This window comes from Penicillium chrysogenum (genome assembly GCF_028827035.1).
Source record: "Penicillium chrysogenum strain IBT 35668 chromosome Unknown utg000001l_segment0_segment0, whole genome shotgun sequence".
NCBI lineage: Eukaryota > Fungi > Ascomycota > Eurotiomycetes > Eurotiales > Aspergillaceae > Penicillium > Penicillium chrysogenum.
The window spans coordinates 8,561,953-8,586,607 of record NW_026622749.1 but is presented as its reverse complement, the minus strand read 5'-3'; the positions used below and the strand labels follow the sequence as shown (position 1 = coordinate 8,586,607).

Sequence of the window (24,655 nt, the reverse complement as noted above, 5' to 3'; positions counted from 1 at the left end):
GAGGGAATGACGGTCTGTAAGAATTTCAAAACGGTCAGTGTCGGAATTGGCCCAGAATTCGCGCACCAACGATAGGCAAGCGAGGAGCTCATAACGGTTCCCTTCGATGCCCTCAGGGACCTAAGTGATCCCGAGAACATACCGTGTCGCAAGGCTTGTGCAGCCTATTGCAATGCTGGCAGTTTTTGCCATCGTAGGTTTCAGCAAAATCACTGGACAACGAAGGGCCGAAGCCTGAGTTGTCATATCAGTATAAAAATTTATACGAAGAAAAACGATCCCTTCCCCTGCCTATATTCGTGGTTCAATTGGCTCGCATTTCGAAAAGGAATTTCGGCCGTCGGATACAGCGCCTAGAACTATATCCTATGGTCGGAACCAAGGGCGAGGGCGTCAACTCCTAGACGAAGCTATACATCCTTTCTGGCACAAACCTTATTCCTCCCTCGCGTTATATAAGAATTCAATATATGACAGCTTTCCCAGTTGGACAGTGCGGGAAGAGCAGTAAATGTTGTGGTTGATGCCCTCAGGGAACGCTTGTCGTCTTGAAATGCGGGCTGTGGCTTGGCCTAGGGGTTGAATGAAGGGTATCCAGCGCCCTGCGTGCCGGAGCAATATCGGGGCAGGTTATTGCGAGTATTGGAAACTGGAGGATGGGAGAAGCAACGTCAATGATGAATTCAACATGGGCGCACACTTGCCTAGCACGGCTCCCGGATTCCGTACAGTATACGAGGTCAGACATCTCGCCATAGGCGAAGGTATCTGGATGTAATATATCTTGAGGCTACCTGCTACCAGGAAGATAGAGGAGGAAGAAAATCTTAGTATTCAAACCAGCAAAGCAGGGCCTTTTTTTATAGAGGCCTGCATTGACAAACAAAGCGCGCAGTCTGCCACCATAACAAGGCATCCATGTAGGATGGGATGACCTCAACAATATATCGTCCCAATGCGTTTAACATTCGTTCGTGAGATCACGATCCCTCAGCCGGTTTGAATACCACAGCGTACCAAGACAGCCAATACCGGTGGCACGGGGAGAGCATCTATTGGAGGTGGACTCCCGCGGGACCTCGAATACGTTTGTCTCGTAGCTGTAGGCGAAGGGTCCGGCTGGGTAGCACTGAATGTGCGGGTGGCAAGGCTTGTATGGATGTCCGGAACTTGATAAAACACGCATTCTAGCCGCCTCTTACGGTTGATTCTGTGAGTGGAGCTTGACTGCCAAGAAAGAACTCAAACTTTCCAAAGGCCGTGATCTCCAGCCACAGTCCCTGGATGGATTCTCGTCCATTATCATTTTCCGGATACCCTTCCTGGGTGGGCGACACATCGGTGGCTGGGTATGTGACAAACTTGTCGGAGAAAGGCCTGAGATACAGCAAGTGAGCCTTCCTGTTCAAGACAGTAAGACGGCTGGAGGAAAATTCATGAAAAGAGCAACTCTGGGTTCTCAAAATATACAAGTAACAAAAGTTCCTGGCAAGAGCAACATCTCGCTTTGTCTCAGGCCTCAGGCCACTAACTAATGGCCTCAGGCAGGAAGGAGCAAACTGGCCTAATTTCTCTTGAGGCTCATGCAACCTTTCGCATTCACTGCTTTAACTCAAATGTTCGTCGGCCGCACTGGAAAAAGAAATCCCGCTTTTTACCTTGGCCATGAGTTTTGAAGCAGCCCGGGACTTGGGGGAGGGGAACGGAAACCTAAGCGCAAAGGTTGACCCCGCTGTTGCTGCTAGTGAGTATCAACGGACGGTCCCTTATTTGACTATTTGACAAGTCCCATGATGATAACGAGCGCTAGAACTTCCGTATGGTGCCAAAATCGTTTCCACTGAGAATCATGGCTTCAGCTTCCGCGCTACAACTGGGCGCATTGATGTTAAGTTAGTGGACGGGTCGCGTCAGAGATTCTTTATGAAAGTTCTGTTAGAGGAGAGAGGCAGAGCGATGGTCCACGGCGAGTTTGAGTCAATGACTGCAATTTATAATCTCATCCCTAATTCCGTTCCGAAACCGATCGGCTGGGGTACCTATGAGACAATACCCGACACGCACTTTTTCCTATGTGAATTCAAGGATATTGACCAAGAGTTGCCAGACATACGCAAGTTCACGGAACGTCTTGGGGATCTACACAAGAATAGCAAATCACCGACTGGGAAGTTTGGATTCCATATCCCTACCTATAACGGCAACCTGTCACAGCACACTGAGTGGTCGGATAGTTGGGAGGTCTTTTTCGCGGAAGCACTGCGACACGCACTCACGCATGAGATTTCAGCTCGAGGTCCCAGCGAAGAAATCGACATTCTGAGCCCTGTCATATTTGACATAGTGATCCCACGTTTGCTGCGACCGCTCGAAAGTGAAGGTCGATCTATCAAGCCATGCCTGGTACATGGTGATTTATGGTATGGAAATACCGGAAGGGATACCACCACAGACAATCCTATTATGTTTGATGCCTGCTCTTTCTACGCTCACAATGAATGTATGTTGTATACTTTAATCCAATCAACAGTTTTACTAATCTGATAGATGAACTTGGGCAATGGGCACCAGCATGCAATCGGTTTGGTTTCGAGTATGTCCAAGGATATCATTCACACTTGCCCATATCATCTCCAGTGGAAGACTACCAAGGTCGTATCGATCTCTATAAACTGTGCGTATGCCGTGTTCCGGCGCATCCTGTATATCAGACAACTCAACTGGAGATTTTAGGCGATTCAACACACATGTCTCGGCTCTCTTCCCCGAAAATCCAAATCTTCGAGATCAGTACGCAACAAACTATCGTGGGCTTCGAGTTGCACGGTCAGGCTAGCTGACATTACTAATAGAATGCTTCACGATATGAGAGATTTGATCGCTAGATACGGCGACATACCCAAATAGCCTGCAATGAGGTTGCCTGGGTAACTTCTTCTCTCACAATGACATACATTTCTGTTGTTTCAGAATTTATTCTCTCGCCCACCGCGTTGTCAATCACAATCTTCTTTTTAGCACTGTACGTGTCTGCGGAATTGTTACTATTTTTATCCGATCGCCTACGTCATTCTCATATGTAAGTGAGATGCCATTGTCTCAGACTTCAGTGATAAAAGTTCCCCCTAGTCACGTATGTACGCAGCAGGTATGTATGTACATAGACATTGGTCAATTCACGACAAACTGATCTCATAGGCCTATATCAAGGAATGCCAACAAATCGTCCAAATAAATAGGCATAGTGGGTAATGATCTGCAGTGTCTCAGAGATATCTGAAGTGGACATGGCCTTACGTTGTCCTCCACCCCGGCCAATCGCCCCGCTTATCCAACGCGTGGCCTGCTTCCAAGGCAGCGAGCTTTGTTGAAGGGTGATATTTTTTGGTTTTTTATTGCTTGCATTGCTTTGAATCTATCTTGAGTCTCACCGCTTTCTTCACTCGTTTGACTCGGCGGGATTGTTTTGCTGTGGCTTGACGCAGACAATAAGGGTGTATATACCCTATCAACTACACTGTCCGCCCGTCAGGATGAACGACTATTATGCTCAGAACGACCCTGGTCACTTTCAATCCGGCCATATGTTACAAAATAAGACACCGGTGGGCAGTGCACACCCGCCTGATTACGGAGACTGGAGTGGAGATGCCACAGATCAACAGACAGATCAATACTCCAGATGGGATCCGCGGGGATGGTCCTTGAAGAAGAAGATTTTCCTAGCGGCTGGAGTTGTCGTGGTAATTGTGGCCGTTGTCGTTGGCTCTGTTCTAGGAGTGCGAGCCAATCGGTACCCCGATTATTCGAAACTGAACTACACCTTGAAAGACAACTTTTCTGGCTCATCCTTTTTCGACAACTTTGAATATTTTACTGGCGCCGACCCGACCCATGGATTTGTTCAGTACGGAACTTGCCTGTAGAACCTGGGCCAAGCAACTAAGCTAACGTGTAATCCAGGTATATCGACCGAGCTGCATCCACGTGGCTTAATCTGACATCTGCCACGGACACCTCAGCGGTGCTCAAGGTGGACACGACATACAGTGGATCCGAAGCTGCTAATGGGCGCCAATCTGTGCGAGTCGCATCCAACAAGACCTATGCAGATGGACTTTTCATCTTCGATGTTATTCATACCCCGTACGGGTGTGGTACGTGGCCCGCTCTGTGGCTGACAGACCCTAACAACTGGCCTGAGCACGGAGAGATCGACGTTGTGGAAGCTACCAATGCTGGAACCTTTGGAACCCAATCGACGCTTCATACATCAAAAGGCTGCTCGATGGGCGTTAAACGGAAAGAAACTGGCACCGTGGATAACGAAGATTGTTACTACGAGGCGAATGGGTATACCGGCTGTGGTGTGAAAGGCACTGCGAGTACTTATGGCCCCGAGTTTAATAGCCAGGGTGGCGGAGTAAGTGACGGTGTCCCAATTATTCATGGTCCTTCCATCGAGACCGATTTACTAATAACCATCGCCTTCAGGTTTACGCAATGGAACTCCGTGACGCCGGTATTCGGGTATGGCAATGGATCCGTTCTGAGATCCCGTCTGATATCACTTCGGGCAGTCCCGACCCATCCACATGGGGTAAAGCATTCGCAGACTTCCCAAGCACAGAGTGCGACATCGGCTCGCACTTCAAGAACCAGAGTATCATTATAAATATCTCTTTGTGTGGTGATTGGGCGGGAGCCAGCAAGTACTACACGAAACAAAGTAGCTGTCCTGGCAACTGCAAGGCATTTGTGCGGGACAATGCGACTAGTTTCGACACCGCATACTGGGAGTTTGGTGGTTTCAAGGTCTATCAGGCCTCGTGATCCTTTTTGAGTTGTCAAGTGCAATTCTCCCTTAACGTGTTCATGGATTGATGTATCGTGGTTTCTTATGGCGTTTAGGTGGTGGCTTTTATTTGATAAGGGCGGACTTTCCAGGGAGACTGCAATAATGGAGACTTACATGTCATCAGATAGATAAAGAACAGAACCTCCCATTCTACGTACTTTGATGCCTCTAATAGTAGGACATTTGACCGAAAGGCCAACATTTTCTATCTTCTCGTGTCTTTGAGATCCATTCGAGACCCACAAGTTGACTTGGCGACTATTGGACCTTTCCTCTAGAGTCGACAGGCCAGATTTCCTCAATGACTCCCCCTCGATGGGCGTAATAGAAATCATGCAAGTTTACGGTGGGGTCAATATGACTTGGCACCATCTCAACGCGATCCCCAACCGAAAGCGCCGGGGTCCCCTCCTCCCAACTGAGTGAGCCGTGCTCGTCACCAAGAACACCATAAGTATACCGCGGATCCTTGCATTCTGCCAAGCCACTGTCTGTCGTCAACGATTTTAATCCGCTGTCAATAGTGACCGACCGAGGGCCTTGCTTGCTCAGAACAGTTGACACAATTGTAAGACTGTTGGAATAGAATGTGCCCACGGCATTTCGGTAATCCGTGTCCATGAAAATGAACGATCCAGGCTGAAGCTCAGTGACTCCCGGTACTGTAGCGCAGAATTCAGCCGTTCCAGTCCCACCTGTAGTAACTACTTCGATGTTGAAGCCTGCCTTCCGCAGCACATCTGCGGTATTTGTGAGGGTCGCCATGGACTGCAGACATTGACTCCTGCGGTCTTCCTTATCATGCAAATGCTGCAAATGACCCTCGTATCCATGGAGTCCGATCAGTTCCAAATGCTTCAGACCCTGAACATGTCGTGCTAGGGTCATGGCTGGGTCACCTGGTAGGACACCGGTACGATGGAGCCCAACATCGAGATCAATCAAAACCGAGATTGGCTCGTCGATACCGGCTGCGGCCAACGCCTTATCAATTGCAGTTGCGCCAGCTTCGCTATCAACAACTATCCTGATCTTGCGGTGTTTGCGGTACAGTTCCACGAGCCGTTGTACCTTTGCCGGGCCGATGATCTCGCAGGTGATAAATAGGTCGTCGAACCCGGCCGCGGCGATGACTTCAGCCTCGCTCACTTTGGCCACGCAGCCTCCCTTCGCACCCGCTTTCACCATCTTGTCGGCGAGGACCGCGCTCTTTGTTGTTTTTAGATGGGGGCGGATGTCGAGGCCAGTTGGTAACAGCTTGTCCATCAACTTCTTGATGTTGGCTTCGACGAGATCGAGATCTGCGATCATGGATGGTGTGTCGAGGGTGTCGACCCTGTCGCCAACTTTGGGGGAATACATGAAGGACAGTTCCGTGCTGGCGATAGTCAGTGCCTAGGTTTGAATCTTGAGAATCTGCGTAGAACGCAAGGGTGTGTCGCAATTTATATGGCAAGAGAATGCAAGGGGTAAATATGCGCCCCCATGCTCCATGCTATGATGTACCCCCGCGCTAAGGATTGCCGATACAATAGGGTGGGGGAAGCTACATCCTTCTTCGTGCGGGGTAGGGCCGTTGTGTTGATTACAGAAATGAAGTTCTGTACAGCATGTATTTTGAGATCAAAAATAGTACATGAAAGTACTATGAATAGGAATTCCAATCTTGTATACTATAGAAAGTAAAATGAATGTTTGCCTATCTGCTTTATACATGGAAAGAAGCATCTATTTATGCTTCTTTTTCGTATACTACTATTATAGCAGATTAGAAAGACTCGGTGAGAACACCAACGCAGGAATAAGCAAAGTCTGACTGAAAGCAGACTCAATTTGAATGTTTTGGCACCGATGCAGTGATATCATGAATGTCATGATCAAACTGCGTACAGCCAAGGAATCCAGGCTTCTTTTTGGTAGAAGCCAGGGTGTAAATCCTGCATAACGAAGATCTGCAAAACACCCCACGAATTAGGGTTAGCCTTGTAGTATGAAAAAGGCCAGTATTAATGAAAATTAACTGGGCTTTTCAACACGTTGTTCAAGTGTGTGAGAAAATGCAGTTTCTTGTTTTCATTGGCATTTACCTCCAGCGTTATACGTCGCAACGCCCACTCCTTAGACAATAATGCCTATAGCTATATGCGACGAGGAAGCAGTGCTGAGGTTGAAAGAATTATCAGCATGGGCATTCACATGCGTACAAATGGAGATGGAGATGGACAATCTTTTCAGATGCGTTGACGAAAACCGCCACGCAAAGGTACACCCTTTTTTGTCTCGAACCGGGTTTAACCGTCTGAAGGTGAGCGGATACCCCAATAGATTAAGATATGCCTGACAGGTTAACGGAATTTAGGGATTCGGGTATAAGTTATGTCGAGTTACGGGGAAAATCACCCTCAAGAAGGCTGCTCGCTACCGGACTCTATTATTCCCTCTATCGATTGGAGCGGGAAGTCGCAGTATAGGCTCAGGGGAGCTGATGACGGATTTTGGGGTGCTTAAACCGGGGTATGGGGCTGAAATAAATTCCGTCTTTGTTGTTGATGCTTTGATGGATTGCCTCATTGTCCTTTTACCGGAATTGGTGCTCCCAATAACGCAGACCCAAAGCCAGAGCTGGCAAATCGAGTACACTGTTATATATTAGATTGGATGGAACTAAAGTAATGCGAGATAAACAGCTGCACTGAATACATGTAGTTCATTAGAATAGAATTTCTATATATTTGGAGAGGACGCTCTTGTAATGGTAATCGGTAATTTTGCAGTACGGCGCAAAACAAGTGATGGTGAACCATTTGGAGGATCGTGGTGTATTGATACCGGTAACCAATACACCACTCCACAAAATCAGAGTTTGAAATTTATCACTTCACACGCTTTATATTCCGATCTTGAAGATCCGAGACTGGGCAAAAGAGATCATGGAAGATCGGAACAATTTCCATGAGTTGCCCACCGAGCCACACGGCATTTTCTGGCAAGACAACTTTATCGATGCCGAACACGAGCAACGACTCATCTCGGTGTTTTCCAACGAGCTAGAATGGCCTGACCGTCCTGGCAGGGTATCACTCCACTACGGCTATAGCTTCGACTATAAGACATTCGGGATAGATCCCGATATTCCATACAAGGAGTTCCCAGGATGGCTCCAACCTCTCATCCCAACAACCGAGGACCGACCTCCAGACCAGGTCTGTCTGCAGTACTATCCTCCAGGCGCGGGCATACCGCCCCATGTAGATGCGCACAAGCCATATGACCAGCTCTACGCGTTATCGATAGGTGCGCCGGCGATCATGATATTCCGCCGGGGCGAGGAACGCATCGAGGTCGATTTGACCCCGCGGAGCATGATGCAGATGAGCGGCGACTCAAGGCTGCACTGGACGCATGGTATTAGGAAGCGGAAGAATGATACCCTTCCGGATGGGACGGTGAGGCCGCGCGGGGAGCGGTGGAGTATCACTTATCGCTGGCTCAGGGATGGAGAATGTGAATGTGGAAATCTGGAATTGTGTGACACGGCTCAGCGACGGAATGGGATTGAGAAGGAAAAGAGATCATTAAAGGCGTTGGCCGAGCAGGCTGCACTCAAGGAACCCGTTGTATAGATCGAGTTCGGATGGTTTGATGACTTGGCCAGTTTGTTTTGTAAATAATGTTAGAAATATACCCGGAATCCGCGTCAAAGCCGAGGCAGACTATGTATGGCATCCGGCAAAGGAAGTATATCCGAAATTGCAGCATTCTGTTGGTGTTTGGGGCTCCGTCGCATGTTGATAGAATCCGGGACGGAAAGGAGTCCATGCAGGTGTTTCCGTCAAATTTCAAAATTACCCCATCAAGCCATCGATTTCGGGTACACCGGCGTGTGATTACGAAGGTGTATTGATTCTTTCTCGAAGTTGGTCGCTGATGTGGAATGGCAAGACCGTGGAAATGGTTAGTTGGCAGGATATCACGGAGTTGGGGCAATGAAGATAGTAAATTCAAACAAAGAAATTCAAAGTAAAATCAGTATAAGCTAGACTATTTGTTGCAGGGTTCAGCCCGTCTGAATATCCCTCGTTATTCAGAGTCATGGGCGACACGTATATTGGAGATTGGATGGCTCGTGTGTGAATCACCACAGCATCCACGGGACCAGATTATCGAAATCGGAGGCAACCCCGTTTACAAGAACGTAATCTCCATCTGGCTTCATAAGCTCTCCGCGTATATTCATTGCCTTCTCTAGATGCAATGTACTTTCCTCGAGGTTTCCCAGGCCTTCCAGGACCTGTGATACCTTGTAGTTTGCCCGTGCGAGATGCCCTAGGCCCTCAGCATGGGGAAGGGCTTCAGATATCACAATACACTCCTGGAGTAGTTGTCTGAAATGCGTTAATCTTTACTGTCGATTACTGTCTATCAGTGTGTACTTACCGAGCAAGTTCCAACTCCCCTGTCTCGTGACGAAGGGCCGATACCTGATAAAGCGAGTCGCAGACCTTGAGCCGCTCGCTGCAGTATTTCCTTCGGAAACTTAAGGCCTTGGATGCAAATTTGAGCGCTTCGTTACAACGCCCTTGAGCGTACCTGATTCTGCTCAATAGCACCATATCCCTGGACGACGTTAGTTCCGATCATAGACTTCGGATTCACAAGGAGAACCGACCCAGAGAATCTAGGATTTCCCGTCTGGAAAAATGTCTCATCGGAAAAGTCCTTTAATGATGGGCAGCTCTTGAGCATAGCTTCAGCGTCGTCGGGCTTTCCCATTCTCAGCAGCAAACTGGCCATGTTGCTGTAGGAGTTACCAAGTCTGTCACTGCTGTGCATGATCCGGATATCGATTGACTGCTTGAGATAGCCATGAGCCTTCTCGAACTCGCCAATCTCAGTGAGAGCAAGACCTAGGTTGACCTGACTGGCGGCCAGGAACAAGTCATCACTCGGAAGGACGGATTTACGTATTGTGTATGCTTGCTCGAAGGCCTTCAGCGCAGCCGAGGGATGGCAAATGTCAAGATTAATTAAACCTCCAAGATCCACTGCACTCGCATACGTCAGAGAATCCTTGTCTACAATTTTCTTCAGAGCAATATCGACGTATGAACGGGCAAGTCTGTAGTTCTCCTTCTCATAGAGATACCTGCCTTGGGTTAGATAATGTTCGGGGCTATAATATTGGAACGCACCAGGAGCAGCGGAGCAGAAGCTCTGCAAACCGTTGATTCTTCTCTTCGAAAATCTTGAATTCATTCCCTTTGTCCACAATACTTCCGACGTGGGATAGGCTCTTCTCGCAATCCTTCCAGGAGGCAACCTGGTGACCTATGTCTGCGCTGTATGTATCTGGGAAGTTTTCGGCGACGATTGCCATTGCGAGCGAAAATGTTCCCTCTCGCTCTTCGGTGCTTATTCGACGTATGGCAGCGCGCTGAACAAGGTGATGCATGAATATAAGTCCGCTTTCACTAGATTTGTCTATGAGAGATCTTTGGCGGAGTTCTTTCTGGGTATCCAAAAATCTATAATAAGGTTAGTAGTGTTGGTACATTAGATTTCACGCACCTACTCTATCTCATCTACCATGAACCGCAAGGCTGGGTCATTTGCCCTATTCGCACCGTTTTTAAGAACCGACTCGTCTATACCGTTGGGATCCAGGAATGATAGGATCATGTGCAGGACCTTAGCATTCGGCGAAAGCTGGCTCAGCGACGCTTCCCACACAGTTGCAAGCGTATGACTGGAGTCCATGCTTTCCGACCCCTTTCCATCCACACTAAGCGAATTTCGGTCGTAGAAGGCGAGGGAATCCTCGAGGGGCATTTGCCTTTGCGTAATGAATCCGCCGATCTGGTTGAGCGCGAGAGGCAGACCTCCAAGCTTTGAAGTGATTAGCTTAGCTTCGGCTTGGTGTGTGGTAGACTCAGAATCCAGTCGGAGTATGTCGAGCAACGCGGCTGTTCCGTTCTCTGTATCAAAGGCAGGTACCTGACGACCTGCCGAGGCGGGGTACAAGGGCACTGTTGGGTCTCGGCTGGTAACCAGCACAGACCCTCCATACCCTGCAGGCCAAGTGTGCTTGATTTAGGCTCAAGTCATCAGCATTGTCATATACAAGGAGCCAGCGGGTCTCTTCATTGTTATTCGTTAGCTTTTATTTATCGTTCGAGCCACCATGTCGGGTGTCCATTGGCTTACTTGCGGCTGATAGCCAGTCCTTGACTTTAACTATGTGTAAATAATATTAAAGCGAAATATACCCGGGACTCACGTCAAGTCCAGGCAGGATATGGGTGGCGTGTTATGTCAAAGGAAAACGTGCTTACATTCCCGATTATTTGTCCTAGTTGTATGTTCCCACTGCGGTTTTATTCTGAAGCATTTCTGCAGTCTATCCGGGGGCGAGGCGCTGGTCACTCCGCTTTGCTAGGCGTGGAAATACCACGATCGCTTACCCTCGCTGTTTGGCTCGGTTCAGGAGGATGCTGAAATGGGCTCGCAATTCGATGGAATAAGTACACCAAGGCAACTACTGGAGCATCTGAACAGCCTGCATAAGGACCTGTAAAAAAGCCATAAGTGACCCAAAAGCTCCGAATGCTATAACAGCCCAAAATGTCATCCACTGTGCCGAGTTTCTTTTATCACGCCATAATTGAACCCATGTTCGCGGTGCTGATGTAGATAGCTGTCTTTGAAGCACGACAAAGCGATATCGCAAAATAGGAAAATCGCGCGGGAGGTAGTATGTATCCTTTTCCACTAACTCCAGGTTTTGACGCAAGCCAACCAATAAAGCATCCAATGATCGCTCCCCGCACATTCTTGATAGGAGTGGATCTTTCAAACTGCGCTTTTGCCCCTTTGATCGAAGGAACGGGTCGATTGATCGAAACAACGCCCGGGAGCCCTTCGTTTGGCCAAATAACAATCGGTATGAAAGGAGCACTTCAGCCAGGAACTGGTTGATTTCTGCCTCGGTGGCCCACTGGCATCGTAGACGGCTGGTCGTCCCACAAGCATGCAATACTCCTCTTCCCTTTCCTCCCTTGTATTCGGCAAGAGAGAATTGGCAAAAGGATGGGAAGCGGAAAAGTAACACTTCCTTGGTGGTGGGATCGAACTCCAGGTGGCACGAAAGTGAGTCGGTCCACCTTACTTTGATACCAGCCAGGTGGTGTAGTGCGTAAGCGTTGAATTGTTTTACGTTGACTTCCACCTCCTCGTGGAAGGCATGGTTCATATGTTCGTCGTCTTCCAGACACAAATTTTTGGATGGGAGAAGTACACCGAAGCCCATAAGAAGCTCGCTGAGGGTCTCGCTAGTACATTCTTCAATATTTAACGTATGTACTGCATGGGTAAACATGCAGCACCCGGTGTGCTCGATGATAGATAGCTGGCTAGGCATCGAGGAAGTAGGGGCTAGTGGAGCTGGAGAGTAGAGCATTGTTTGATAGCTGAGAATAATGAAGATAAAGTAGCGAGCATAGTTGAGGTTTTCGGCGGATATCTCGGGGGCCAAAGCTCCCTCATCGAGCAGGTTGCCGATGATCTTATCGATAGTGATAGAGCTGTTTTGGATGATGGACTCCGCCACACGTATGGATATTCCACTGAAGAGCTCCCAATGGGATTCTGTTGTACACTGGTCGTGGGTGGTGTGAAAGATATTGAATATTTGAGGTGGAAGCATGGTTAATTGAGTAACAAGCCAGGTGGTATACCAGACTGGGGTCTCATTTTTTAGATCGAGTCCCAATCCGTTTGGGAGCAGATGCGATCTACTGGGGGAACATGAAGGTGTGTAACGGGACAATAACTTGCTGTCTATTTTGGTACGATAATTAGAAGGCGGTTTCTTCCGTTCCTTGAGACAAACAGAACTCACCCGGGAAGTATAGGCGTTGTATGGATTTTGATTGGAAGTGTCGCGACAGACCCATCGTTCAACCTTGGAATGTTTAAGGCTCGATGAATAAAACAAGAATAGATCAAATAATCATATTGAGATGACAAGGTAGTCTTAGACGGGCATAGTACTACTACCATATAGGGAGGGAATACTTGAAGAATTATAGACATCAAGATTTGACTCGTCACCTTCCCGTGTTGACATGTGTCTAACTAACACAAAATGTTTCAGAATTTCCATTTGACATTTTCTTTGGCGGCTACAGGACATCAATTAGATGGGTAGTGTCTTCATTAGTGTGGGGCGAACTAGTGCCGGCGGCAATGGCCGTGATTGCGCTATTATTAGGCATGAACAGCTAATATATGGTGGTTATTTTGGGAATTGTACATGTACCTAAATACGATAGGGTCTTTAGCTAGGTAATCTTCTCCCTGTGGTTCTTAAGTTTCATGCAGATGGATGTTATTAGATGTTTTATCATTTGGGCTCAGACCTTGCATAGGCGCCACGAATTGTGCCTAGGCGGTAGGCGGGGGGGGGGGCATCAAATTCAAATGTAGATCACCTCAATGCTCACAGGACCAGATCATCGAGGTAGGAAAGACACCAGATGTTGGCTCCAACCACATCACGATTCCATAAGTCCGCTAGTGATGGCAAGAAAAGAAGATATGTTGAAAGCAAACAAACCATGGAACCTTGGGAGGGTAAATATGATCTGGCAGCAAGGACTAGAAGAAGAGAGAAGAAGAAGGTTCAATTCTCTATCCGTGTGAGACTAGCTAAGTTAGTTAGTCAACTAGTCAACTAACTATAAGCATGTGAGGCCTGACAAACACGGCATCGGGCGGATTGCCTGTCACAACAGAATATCGCACACCTCTTCTGTCTTAATGGTGGGTTCATGGCATTCGGCGTTTCTCCATCAATCTGCCTGGGACGTTATTTTGCTAGTAGTAAAATACTGGCACTGGTGGCCATGATTGCCTTGCGACATGGCATTGCTCCAGCCGATCAGGTCTGGCATGCACCAACAAGGATGAATTCGGCAACCACTCCCAGCATGGGAGACCAATTGAAGGAAAGTTCCCCGAGACTGCGAAAAAGAGACGAAAGTACGAAGGGAAGTCGTGGCAGTCCAGACTCACTGAAGGCAAACGGCAATTTGCTTTGGCTGTGGGTTAAAACCTGGTGCACAGAGGTTAACTCAATGGGACAGGTCTTGCATACGGAGCCTATATTCAGGTGCGTCTAGCGAAAAGACACAAGTAGGTTGTACCTGCATCAGACTGAGTGATATATTACGATTTTATTCTAATTCTGGGTCTCTCGTTTTCCTAATTGCAGGGTCAGGCCGTACATTTAATCGGGGATGGCTCAAGTAGGTCATCAGTGGCTAAATTGACCTATACTGTTATAGGACAAGAATGGCAAGCTAGAGTCTGAAAAGACCTTCTTGATGGGATTCGTGTAATTGGCAGATAAAGAACCTGTCAACAGAGGAGATTGAGTATGCACCACCCACAGATCTTCCTTGCACCTTCGTCTCCCCCTCAAGTGATACTATACACCACTATTTACATGAAGGCTGCAATAAGGCAGCCAGCAAAAGCACTGAACACCAGCCCATTACCCGAGCTAATCGTAGAACCACCATTATAGACGGGAGACGAGGAAGGAGTACTAGCAGTCTATTCCAAGTTAGCTATAGGTCCAGTGGTAAATAGGAGAGAAACCAACCGAGCTTCCAGTAGGTGTTGCCGAAGGGATCAATGACGATAGGCGAGCAGAACTAGAAACATGTGGGGGGCTCACGGAAGTTGTGACGACCGTAGTACCAGTAGACGATGCTGCCGTATCAGTGGTCACAGCGGAATTGATACTCTCTTCTGCAGTCTGCGTAGCGCTAGCAGCATCGGATGTAGTGGTAGCACTAACAGACGTAGTAGTGGAAGACGCTTCGACCGGGGTGGCATCCAATCCACACGCAGTAGCAGCCTTGGAGACAGAGCCCCCGTAATACTTCCAGATGTCGAACTCAACAGCACACTTCAAACAATCGGCCAACTCGGTCTTGAAATCGTCGGTATCACAGTATCCGTCGCTACGGCCGGCGGTAATCACGCCACCTGAGCTATCAGTTTGGGTCATTGTTTGTAGGATCAGAGGATACGGGACATACCGCAGTTAGCGTGGCACTCGTACGCAGGAGTTCCGGGTTCCTGGCGTTTGTGCAGAGGGACAAAGTCGGGGAATTCGAATGCGCTGGCACCGATTACAGCGCAGGCAAAAGCAGCAAGGTTGACAGGACGCATGATGGTATTAAGGAATAGAATAAGATGCGAATTCGGTATTCGGAATTGTAGGAAAAGAGGATGCAGACCCCAAAGTGATGGCAGAGCAGTGCGTACTTATTCACCCATGGATGTTACCCAAAACAACACGATGTCTTGGATGGTCCTTTCGGAAGGAGAATTGTCTAAGGGTGGTACGAGCACTCGACCAGGGAACTTCTCGGGTGAGATTACCAGTTATGGAAATGTCTCACCTTCCAAGGTTTGACCCGGAGGATGTCAAGAGAACATGTGGAAGCGAACCAAACAGAAGCAGCCAAAACCGCCCTAGAAGACCCCACCCATCTTATCTGATTGATCTAATCTGATCCAGACCCTGAGCCATTTCCTGTACGCTCTTTATCCGCGGGTTCCTCCGGCTTCAGCAAATTAATTCTTTGTCAACAAGCCATCGAAATATAATATTCATCTTGGCTCATGGCTTGTGACTCAACCTCAATGGGTCCCTAATAGTGGTCCAACCTCGGTGAGAGCATTCCGGGCCATAACATCCAGGAAACTCCGGCTGCCATGTGCTTGGCAGTTTGTGAAGCCCTCGGCATTGGAGTCGGCTCAAGCCGACCAATATCCATCTCTGTAGGGGTGACAGGAAGTTTATAAACGGCGATGTCTCAGTTTTCCCTTTCTTTTTCGTTGAAGACCCTACTACAAACACATTCTTCCCATCATACCCATATTTATAATTATGAAGAACTACATTGCTCTACTCACTTTCTCTGCCATTGGAGGACTATGTGCTCACGGCGACGAAGCGAGCACAGAGATGGGCCCAGCTGCCTTTATGTGGCCGCCCGATCGTCTCTGGCGAGCAGCGTATGACAACAACGCCCCTTGCGGCTCATCAACTGGACCCGTGAATCGAACAAGTTTCCCACTGAGTAAGGACAGCCGACTCTGTAGCCCAAAAAGGCACATACACTGACAGGACACTCTAGTCAACGGCAAACTTGCGCTTGTAATCCAAGACGAGTCGTGGAATGTGCAGGTAGCGATCTCTCACAAAAGCAGTAAGTCAAATGGCATCGTTTCCCTATATCCAGACTAACCCTCCACTAGACCCAACTACCAATGATGACTTCGAGGCCTTCATTGATAGCTCCACTCTTTCCGACATCGACCCAGGACACGAATGCTACTCTGTTCCTAACCCATCTATCGACGTGGAAGAGGGAATGAACGCCACCTTCCAGATCAAATACACCTCGGATTTCGATACCGACAAAAACGAAACCTACTACGCATGTGCGGACGTTACATACATTGCGGCGAGCAAGTTCACCTACCAAGTGCCTTGCTTCAATGTGACGTCGGACGAGTTCACCGAGGTGACTACTACGACCGCAGCTGGGTCTACTGCTACTGCAAAGTCGGACACAGCAAAGGACACGGGTACCACGACCGAAAAAAGCTCTGGTCTTTCAGGCGGGGCTATCGCAGGTATTGTGGTTGGCTCAGTGGCTGGATTGGGTCTTGGAATTGCATTGCTGTTCTTCTATAGAAGGCTCCTGCAGAAGTATCGCTTCCTGCGGCAGAAGGCTTCCACGCGGAATGTGGACTGGAATGAGGCGCCTCAACAAAAGGTCGACGATGATGTTCCGATTGGGCTACGCAAGATTAGATGATTCAGTCTGGGGTCTTGTCTCTTAGATACGAGATGCAGAAGGGGAAGTGTGCGGCTGTTGATGTGTTATCTCTAGTAATGATGTAACGCTCTTATGTTCATATGGCTTTCGAAGTTTTATAATTGTGATATCTTTCTGTTTATGACTCGTTAGTCAACAATCTGAATTATGTCTTCATGCATGAATACGGCCCCTGTCATATCTAGAAATACCTTTTGTATACTTATTCACCATACGTTGACACCCAAATATAAGGCGAATCCTATGAAGCAAGTAAGTTCGCGGAGTTCACCAAAAATAAATGAGACTTGCACATAGACGTAAAATTCACCCAGAATCGGAAGAAGTGGACAATTTTACCGGCATAGTATATACAAAGACACAGCTGCAACTTGAGTCTCCTACAAATCACCCAAAAGTGGTTGGTCATCGAGATTGGCTTTAGCCAAACGAAACTTCGGTAATGGCGCCAATGCGCACAAGGCCATCCCCTTAGAAGTAAATCCCAAAACTCATGCTTTTGCTTTCTGATTGACCAACACGTCCAGGAGCGATTTCTATGACTTCTTTTATCTGCGTCGCGCGTCATCCATTAGCCACAAAGGTTCATCCACAGACATAAACACCACATATATTCACGAACATGCCCAGGTTCTTATTCACAAAAATCAAACATATAGACGGGTAGAATAACTAGTATCATTGAAAAATTGATAATACTAGTAGGAGAGAGGTAGCATAGACAAAATATAGGATCTATAAAACTTCATTCATATCCGAGTTTGATGCTACGTAGTTTGATAGTTTGTTTGCCTCTGCAAAACGCACAACCCTGAAGAAATTTCAACACCGTTTCCGCCAAAACACCCAAAACACCAAATTGAACTAAGAAAAGCCTTTCATCAAAAGATAAATGAGCAAAAAAAAAGTTAATGAATGATAAGAGTGGGATTCGAACCCACGCCCCTTTCGAGACCAGGAAACTATTGCTAGTTGTGGAGTTAAGGTATACCTTAACCTGGCGCCTTGGACCAACTCGGCCATCTTACCAACTGTGAGGGCAAATTTCCCTTGCTAAAATATGTGTAGTGCATCTCCCCGGTGGCATGCTGCTCACGTCGGTATAGATATTTCATCAAGTACCAAGCTATGGAGCTCCGCACTAGTAGGTATCAATCGTTTTTTTAAGACAGAGTTCTTCTCTTCTCTTGCCGTCCACTGAGGGGGAAGAGCTTGAATTTCCGTGTCACTCCGTAAGGCCACTTCGGCAAGCTTCCCGGCAGGCCAATAGCCTTTATCAAGGGGCCCGCACCCTTCTTGACCCCCTCGGGACTTGTTCCTCTTGGATCCCCAGCTCACCTGCTCGTCTGTTGGTTGTGGTATTGGATGAGGCAGGGGCGTAGGATCATGATTACGTCCCAACGCACACATCTGGCGAAGAAGCAAACAGCCATGTATTGAGCGAGGCTCTTGGGAGAGGGGAAAAGAGAAGACGAATCAGTCGCGGAGGAAGAAAGAAAAGCCCTTCTACTCACCTAGGTACAATATTGCACTGGCGAGGCTCCGACATAGCCGCCGCTGGACATGGAGCAAATTGTGCGACTTTGATATATTTTCTTGAAATTCATGATATGGCTAACGCTGTCCGCTATATCCCTCACTGGAACTTGCTCATTCCAGATTCGTTGAGCTGGCAGTATTTCCAGGCTGCCGTTGTTCAGCTTCAAATGCCTCTATGACATCGGGGCAGCTCGATTGGGCCTTGGCTGATTGTCTAGCCAAGTATTCAGACTCTGTCAATCGTGCTTTGAAAATTTGCTTCCGAGTCTTGGAATGGATAGCCGAATGTAAGCTTTTGGCTAAGCCCTGTCCCGGATAGGCTACTAGACCCAAAGCACCTGAAGATGATCCATTAGCATAATCCCGCTAGTCGCGTGAGGATACAGTGCCGTGACAAACCCGATGCAGCTTTCGTCCCCATGCCAATAGGTCCTTTGACGAATCCTTTGATTGCGCCCCGAATTCCATCTTTCTGGCCACCCTCGTAAGGCTGCCGGAAGATATCAGTAAGACCATGCGAGAAACCATGGGCAAAGTTATCTGAAGCCGCGGCAACTCCAGACTTGAAGTCTCTGATGTTGTTGTAGTCTTTTACCTCCTCGCCGTAGAGCCTGGGAACGGCTCTCAGACCTTCATTCACTGCTCCAGGTATGTCTACCAGAACGCCCTTGTAGTAGTAGGCTATGATCCTGCCCACGCTTTTGGCGGATCCGCCGACAGCCTTCCCCGTAACTCTCCAGTCTTCATCCGTTTGGTTGGTTCCGGAAGTACCTGAGATGCTTCCAGATGGACTTCGATCGGATTGGGGATTTGTAGACTCGATGACTACAAGTTCTGGCTCGCTCTGTTGACGGGCGCGACTAAACTCTTTGTAGGGGCGAATGACGACGTCGCTCGATGCTGTGAGGATGTCCTTGTACATGCCTAGTAAAGACGATGTGCCGCCCGTGACAGGATCCCATCGTCGAGTCTGAATGAATATTGATTTACTCTCGTAACTAGTTCAACCTATGTGTTAGTATAGATATATGCAAATAAGATAGGTCTGATAGATGCTCTCACGCTTTCAGGTCCTTCGTATCAATGCGAGAATTTTCAAGCAAGATCCCCGCTGCCATTTTAGACAGATTCATAGGGGGCTTCGCGTTTTGCTTCAACTGCCATACAGCCGGCTCAGAATCAAGAAACTGACATTTCATTTTGTCGACGGGTAAGTTGCGGTGGAAAGACGCAACAGCCGCTGACACTCCTGCTTCCTGGCTCATTTCACGAGCAAGGTCGCCGGCTGCTGCTAGAGTATCAGGGTGCAGGCAAAAGCGGATTGCTTCCGCTAGATTATCTGCGTTCAAAGACCGGTGTGGAATGGGCATTGGTCCAATCCCGCGGGACGCGACCATGTTTCCCCAAAATAGCTGACTATGACAAGTTAGCGAAAAATTGGGAAGGCATGCAGGGAATTACGGACTCCCCAAAAAATGGTACAATGAGAGACGGCCTTCCGAATCGTAAACCACATGCTGTAGTCCCTGCTCCTCCATGATGTACAACTGCAGCGACCTTTTGAAATAGCCATTCATGCGGACAGTCTCCAAGATAAAAGATCTGATCGTCTGACTGTGCTTCCCCGAGATTACTCCAGCCACGGGATATGATTGCTCGGCCACCCCAAGACCTGACTGCATTGACGAGTGTGGCAGTCATCGCTGGGGGATCCTCAATTACGATGCTCCCGAACCCGATGTACACCGGGGAGGCCCGCTTTGGAGAAATGCGTCAAGGTCTGGAGGTGGCGTGAAGCCCGGGGGAGAGCGGAAGAAAAAGCCACAGACGTTGAGATGTGCCGGCCAGTCCGCTGGTTTAGGCATCAATGTAGGCGACCAGCAATATGTGAAAGGTATCTTCAAAGTTTCCGCTAGACGCGGACCTTCGGTTGCTGATATAAGTTCTAGGTCGATGGTCTTTCTCCAATCGTTGATAACATCGCCTAGGCTATTATGAGATCAGCGATTGAATCAGTGATTCGCAGGAGGATATCTGATTATTACCCTTGCCATGTAAGCCATTCGACAATCCCGTAAGAAAGGTAATTAGCCATTTTAGGCTCAGTGCTTGAATATTTCAAGTTTGCCAAGGGGTGAGGGAAGGACCTTGTGCTGGTCCACGGCATGGTAAACATCATATGTAGAGGGATGCCAAGCGCCTGCGCGCAGTGGATGTGGGCGAAGCTCGGAGGGTTCGCAATAATAGCATCGGCCACAAATGGCGTCTTGGTTACGGGGTCATCCGCAAGACAGGACTCCCAGCATCCCTGTAGTATTTGACCTACCATGACACGCTTGCGTTGAATATCTCCCTCTTTGACAGACTTCATCTGTGGTATCAGTCCTGGGTTCTTCACCATGTATGCCATCAGCTCCGAGGGGTCCCCTCCAATAGGATAAAACTCTAGACCGGAGTCGCGCACGAAGCTTTCAAACACACCATGTGTGGCCAGTCGTACGCGGTGTCCATGGCACTGAAGCTCGTTTCCTAGAGCCACAAATGGCTGGACGTCGCCTCGACTGCCGACGACTTGGATGACAATGTTGAGCTCAAGATCGCATCCGAAATCGCCTGACGGCTCTGGCTGTGGTTGAATATGTTGTTCGGTATGCAGAAATGGTATCAACTTTGACACTTCCCTGCCCACTTTGGAGTCCAGATCGATCTCAATTCGACCATCATCTTCGTAATTTAGCACGCTATTCTTGCTAATGAGCCAGAGATATAGAGTTTTTCCCACCTTGTACGCGTGTCCCATCCTGAGTAAATTGGTTGCGTTCAAGCGTAGAAGGCCGGCGCGGTGGTTCTTCCATCGCTGCAGCCCGATGACATCACACGCGGGGGGTAACAGAATCTTGCCGAGGTAGAATAGCCGCCAAACGACTAAATGTGAGTAAGATATGTCCGAAAACCAGTGAAGCATCCAACGTTTTCAAAAAGGAAAGGAGTATATCAAAAGGAGTTGTGGTCCCAAAACAACTGAAGACCATGGTAGCTATGACGGTTCTGGGCCTGGGTGGATCTGGGGAAGTCACATGATTAATACCCTGAGCCAGTCACAGGTAGCATCAGAGACATATGACGACATTCCCAGGGGTACCAATATACAGTCAAGGTGAAGAAATACACTACCAGGTCATAGAACCAACTACTGAGATGGAGGACTGAAGTTACTATCTACACTAACAATTCATATTCATTCTTCGTAAAGTACAGGTTTGTGTCTTGGCTTAATGGGCTTTTCCTCATGTTTTTCATCGTTTTCTCTTTTCCCATCTTTTCTTTTTCCTTTTTCCCTTTTTTCCTTTTTTTTTTTTTACCAGAAATAACTTCTTCCATACAATTGCAGCTCCAGAAATACCCCAAAATCGGCCCTTCTCAAAATCATTACCATGACTTGGGGCACTCGCGTCAAATCCGGGCCAGTGGGGAATCCCAAATTAGGAATGGAGCGCCAAAAAGTCGGGGTCATTGTTGAGAACATCCCAGACCGATCTATCCAGAGTCAAATTCACATCGACCGCACACGGAAGATTGTCTTGATCCAAAGAACGTCTGTTACGCTGGCGTCGAGGCAACTCTTCCTCGGTGGACATGATAATTGCCAAGCCGTCAACGCGGTACCCTTCACTGAAAGCTGGGGACACGAGAGAAGGGGCAATGCGTTTGCCATTGGCAGCGATGTCAAAGTCAACCCCAACGTAGGTCTTACCCCTACTCCACTGGGTAGCGACGAGGCAACCATCTGGAATCATCACCTTGTACCTGACGTGGCTTTTGTTGGGCTGTGCGGCAACCCATTCGAACTGTTGCTTGACTTCGTTCATATCAACCGAGTGGATTGCATCATGGATAACCCGTGCAACCTGCCAGAGTGCGCCCCTTTCGAGTAATTCATGCGATGCGGAAGTCGAGGGGCAGTGGACAGCATTTGGAAAGTAACGTGCAGGGAGCTTCAGACGTGTGGAACCACGCATATCCATGGTCGTCCAGAAACCACGAAGTGGCTGTAGTGCGTCGAGGTCTAGTGTGGCTCCCTTGTCACGCAGAACCTGAACTCTGGCTTGATAAATTCGTTGGTAGAGATAGGCTGAGATGAGCTCGAATCTGGTGAACCTGGTCTGTCCCTGGGTGATTGGGGCTGTTGCAGCATTTCTGAGTGTGACCAGATCCTCGCCTTGGAAGCGCAAAGGACAAGTGTAGACAGATGGAGGGGCTGAGACCTCGGACATGGCCGTGACGCTTTCATCCAGGCAAAAGTCCGGGGGGTTGAATGCAAGGGCTTTCTCCTTCTGGCTTGCCGATGGACTGTTCGTTCCTCGAAAGTGTGAGTAGATTTCGGGGGAGAGATGAGGGTTGGCGGAGAAGAATCGCGCAATTGCTTGTAAATCTCGGCGAGATCGCGCACGAGCTGCATAAAACCATTGGCATCGCAGACCTGATGATGAACCCGAATGCCCAGTGCGACCCCTCCACAGCCAAATCGAGTGTGTTGAATTGCGAAGATAGGATTATGGGAGACAGCTCCCATTGTCGAATGGAAAATTGGAAGAAGTGCATTCCCAGAATCTGGCAGACGGATAACCAAGATACGGGCTGAGAGAGCAGACTCCGCGATACTCACGAGCCTTCTGGGGCACTGTGCCTCCCAAAGCTCAGCGCCAGCGCCCAGGCTGCCAATCTCTGGAGCTAGGCTCACTGCATTCTGCTGCAGACGACCAGTTAAATGCGGGTAATAGTCTAGGAGGTGAGATACAGCCAAGTTCAAGCGTTTAACCGGAAGGAAGTTGTCGTCTGGAAGATTTGTCGGCTTTCTGTAGACGAGGATGGCTTCGATAGTCAACGTGGCGGGTACGGTATGGTCCATCGGCCCTAGGCTAAAAGGGGACTCGAGTGCAGCGATTGTTGCCTCATTGGCGCAGTTAAGCGTGTGCCGCGTAGAAACGCGGACGTGGTCGAGTGCCATCGTTATGATTGGACGAAGCAGAGACAAGGATAGCGGGATAATCAAGACGGATAAACCCGTGGAGTGGTCGACAAGGATGAGATATGACGAGGATCAAAGGTAATGAGGATGAAAGAGGATGAGGATGAAAGAGGATGAAGATGAGGGATTGAAAGTTTGTACTGATTAAAAGCAGAATGGGCAATTGTCGCTTCATCCCATCTTTGCCTGCGTTGTTGGGACGATTGACCCGTTTGTTCCCCTGGACCCTTCATATTAAGATAAAGGACTACAAGGGCACCCGGAGGGAAGCCGGCCACCGTGTATTCGACTCTGTAAACTGTGAAAGAAATACAAAAAGCGAATCAAAGAAACGCAACTCGGGGATAGTATGAACACAGTTTGAACAAAGAAGCGGATATTTTTACCTGCACAAAGACGGTGAATTTTCTCGTCACGGGAACTAAATGACGTCCTATATGGCCATGTCAACTACATCCTCTACAACTATGTCCTGGATAATGGTTGAACTGGTTTACAATCTCAATTCCACGCTATAATCCTGATTTAGAAATACCTGCCGTCGACCTAAGTCACTCCCAGGGCATGAATACCCGCCTTTTTCATTTCTCATTTCTCCTTCCTTCATCAACACTCTAGGTCCCATTGCATATCGTGGTTCCTATTAAGTACTTACCAATTTTTCGACGTTTCTTCAGCTCCAGATTCATATTCAATCATATGTCTTCTGTTGCCCAGTGAAGGGGGTACCCTGAGGACATCCACTGGGTCCTTGAAGCGGTTTAGTTGAGTCTGAAATCAGGGCCGAGGTCCTGGTCTAATGGCACGAAGCATGTCGGGCGGTCTATCAGGCGCCTCAAGAGTGTGATGACATTAGACGGCGCACGGTTTTTGATACCGGACAGGATCTGGGACCGACAAATCGGCATTTTTATGGAAGGACTCATGTCGCTTGACGTTACTATTGGCGGGTCACCTGTAGTGTGGCCCTCTGGGTGTCAATGCACGAACGTGAGGACATACTATCTGAGTGCTGGACTTCAGGTTTTGATTCATGACATGTACACGTGGTGGATCCGAAGGGTCAAGGACACAGGCATGTGAAACGAGGGGAAAGTGCATATGTACATGTAAGTATTGATCGACGCCGGAGCACCAAAGCCAGTACGTACAACACACCATGGATATTTTATGATAAGAAGAGGCCATGAGGCCATGACAAAAGAGATGATTTATCTAGCCCAGGGCCTTCAAAGGTCCCATCCGGATATATTTTTAATGATATGCATGGCATAACAGTTCACACTGCACCACGGGGATTATACATCA

At 48.3% G+C, this 24,655-nt stretch overlaps 10 protein-coding genes across 10 annotated transcripts; 4 read left to right on the top strand and 6 right to left on the bottom strand.

The window, feature by feature from the left end:
* Positions 1-1,665: 1,665 nt before the first annotated feature.
* On the top strand, positions 1,666-2,885 carry N7489_003380 (uncharacterized protein; the record flags this gene model as incomplete). Its single annotated transcript, XM_056709135.1, has 4 exons — positions 1,666-1,744; positions 1,811-2,500; positions 2,548-2,678; positions 2,853-2,885. The coding sequence occupies 4 exons, from the start codon at positions 1,666-1,668 to the stop codon at positions 2,883-2,885; spliced, it is 933 nt and encodes a 310-aa protein (XP_056573437.1).
* Positions 2,886-3,533: 648 nt separating this feature from the next.
* N7489_003379 (glycoside hydrolase family 16 protein) lies at positions 3,534-4,833 on the top strand (the record flags this gene model as incomplete). The annotated part of the gene is made up of 3 exons (XM_056709134.1): positions 3,534-3,907; positions 3,964-4,423; positions 4,495-4,833. The coding sequence occupies 3 exons, from the start codon at positions 3,534-3,536 to the stop codon at positions 4,831-4,833; spliced, it is 1,173 nt and encodes a 390-aa protein (XP_056573436.1).
* Positions 4,834-5,116: 283 nt separating this feature from the next.
* N7489_003378 (DSD1 family PLP-dependent enzyme) lies at positions 5,117-6,220 on the bottom strand (the record flags this gene model as incomplete). Its single annotated transcript, XM_056709133.1, has 1 exon — positions 5,117-6,220. The coding sequence occupies one exon, from the start codon at positions 6,218-6,220 to the stop codon at positions 5,117-5,119; it is 1,104 nt and encodes a 367-aa protein (XP_056573435.1).
* A 1,568-nt stretch (positions 6,221-7,788) lies between these two features.
* On the top strand, positions 7,789-8,481 carry N7489_003377 (uncharacterized protein; the record flags this gene model as incomplete). Its single annotated transcript, XM_056709132.1, has 1 exon — positions 7,789-8,481. One exon carries the CDS (start codon positions 7,789-7,791, stop codon positions 8,479-8,481), a length of 693 nt encoding a protein of 230 aa, XP_056573434.1.
* Positions 8,482-8,993: 512 nt separating this feature from the next.
* Positions 8,994-10,687, bottom strand: N7489_003376 (tetratricopeptide repeat protein; the record flags this gene model as incomplete). The annotated part of the gene is made up of 5 exons (XM_056709131.1): positions 8,994-9,243; positions 9,296-9,475; positions 9,528-10,004; positions 10,051-10,383; positions 10,431-10,687. The coding sequence occupies 5 exons, from the start codon at positions 10,685-10,687 to the stop codon at positions 8,994-8,996; spliced, it is 1,497 nt and encodes a 498-aa protein (XP_056573433.1).
* Positions 10,688-11,393: 706 nt separating this feature from the next.
* N7489_003375 (uncharacterized protein) lies at positions 11,394-12,560 on the bottom strand (the record flags this gene model as incomplete). The annotated part of the gene is made up of 1 exon (XM_056709130.1): positions 11,394-12,560. The coding sequence occupies one exon, from the start codon at positions 12,558-12,560 to the stop codon at positions 11,394-11,396; it is 1,167 nt and encodes a 388-aa protein (XP_056573432.1).
* Positions 12,561-14,359: 1,799 nt separating this feature from the next.
* On the bottom strand, positions 14,360-15,097 carry N7489_003374 (uncharacterized protein; the record flags this gene model as incomplete). The annotated part of the gene is made up of 3 exons (XM_056709129.1): positions 14,360-14,473; positions 14,523-14,911; positions 14,965-15,097. 3 exons carry the CDS (start codon positions 15,095-15,097, stop codon positions 14,360-14,362), a joined length of 636 nt encoding a protein of 211 aa, XP_056573431.1.
* A 724-nt stretch (positions 15,098-15,821) lies between these two features.
* N7489_003373 (uncharacterized protein) lies at positions 15,822-16,758 on the top strand (the record flags this gene model as incomplete). The annotated part of the gene is made up of 3 exons (XM_056709128.1): positions 15,822-16,014; positions 16,072-16,143; positions 16,193-16,758. 3 exons carry the CDS (start codon positions 15,822-15,824, stop codon positions 16,756-16,758), a joined length of 831 nt encoding a protein of 276 aa, XP_056573430.1.
* Positions 16,759-18,429: 1,671 nt separating this feature from the next.
* On the bottom strand, positions 18,430-21,118 carry N7489_003372 (glycosyltransferase; the record flags this gene model as incomplete). The annotated part of the gene is made up of 5 exons (XM_056709127.1): positions 18,430-18,656; positions 18,718-19,316; positions 19,381-19,730; positions 20,148-20,307; positions 20,364-21,118. The coding sequence occupies 5 exons, from the start codon at positions 21,116-21,118 to the stop codon at positions 18,430-18,432; spliced, it is 2,091 nt and encodes a 696-aa protein (XP_056573429.1).
* A 682-nt stretch (positions 21,119-21,800) lies between these two features.
* N7489_003371 (uncharacterized protein) lies at positions 21,801-23,326 on the bottom strand (the record flags this gene model as incomplete). The annotated part of the gene is given in 2 exon segments (XM_056709126.1): positions 21,801-22,771; positions 22,783-23,326. The coding sequence occupies 2 exon segments, from the start codon at positions 23,324-23,326 to the stop codon at positions 21,801-21,803; spliced, it is 1,515 nt and encodes a 504-aa protein (XP_056573428.1).
* Positions 23,327-24,655: the final 1,329 nt, after the last annotated feature.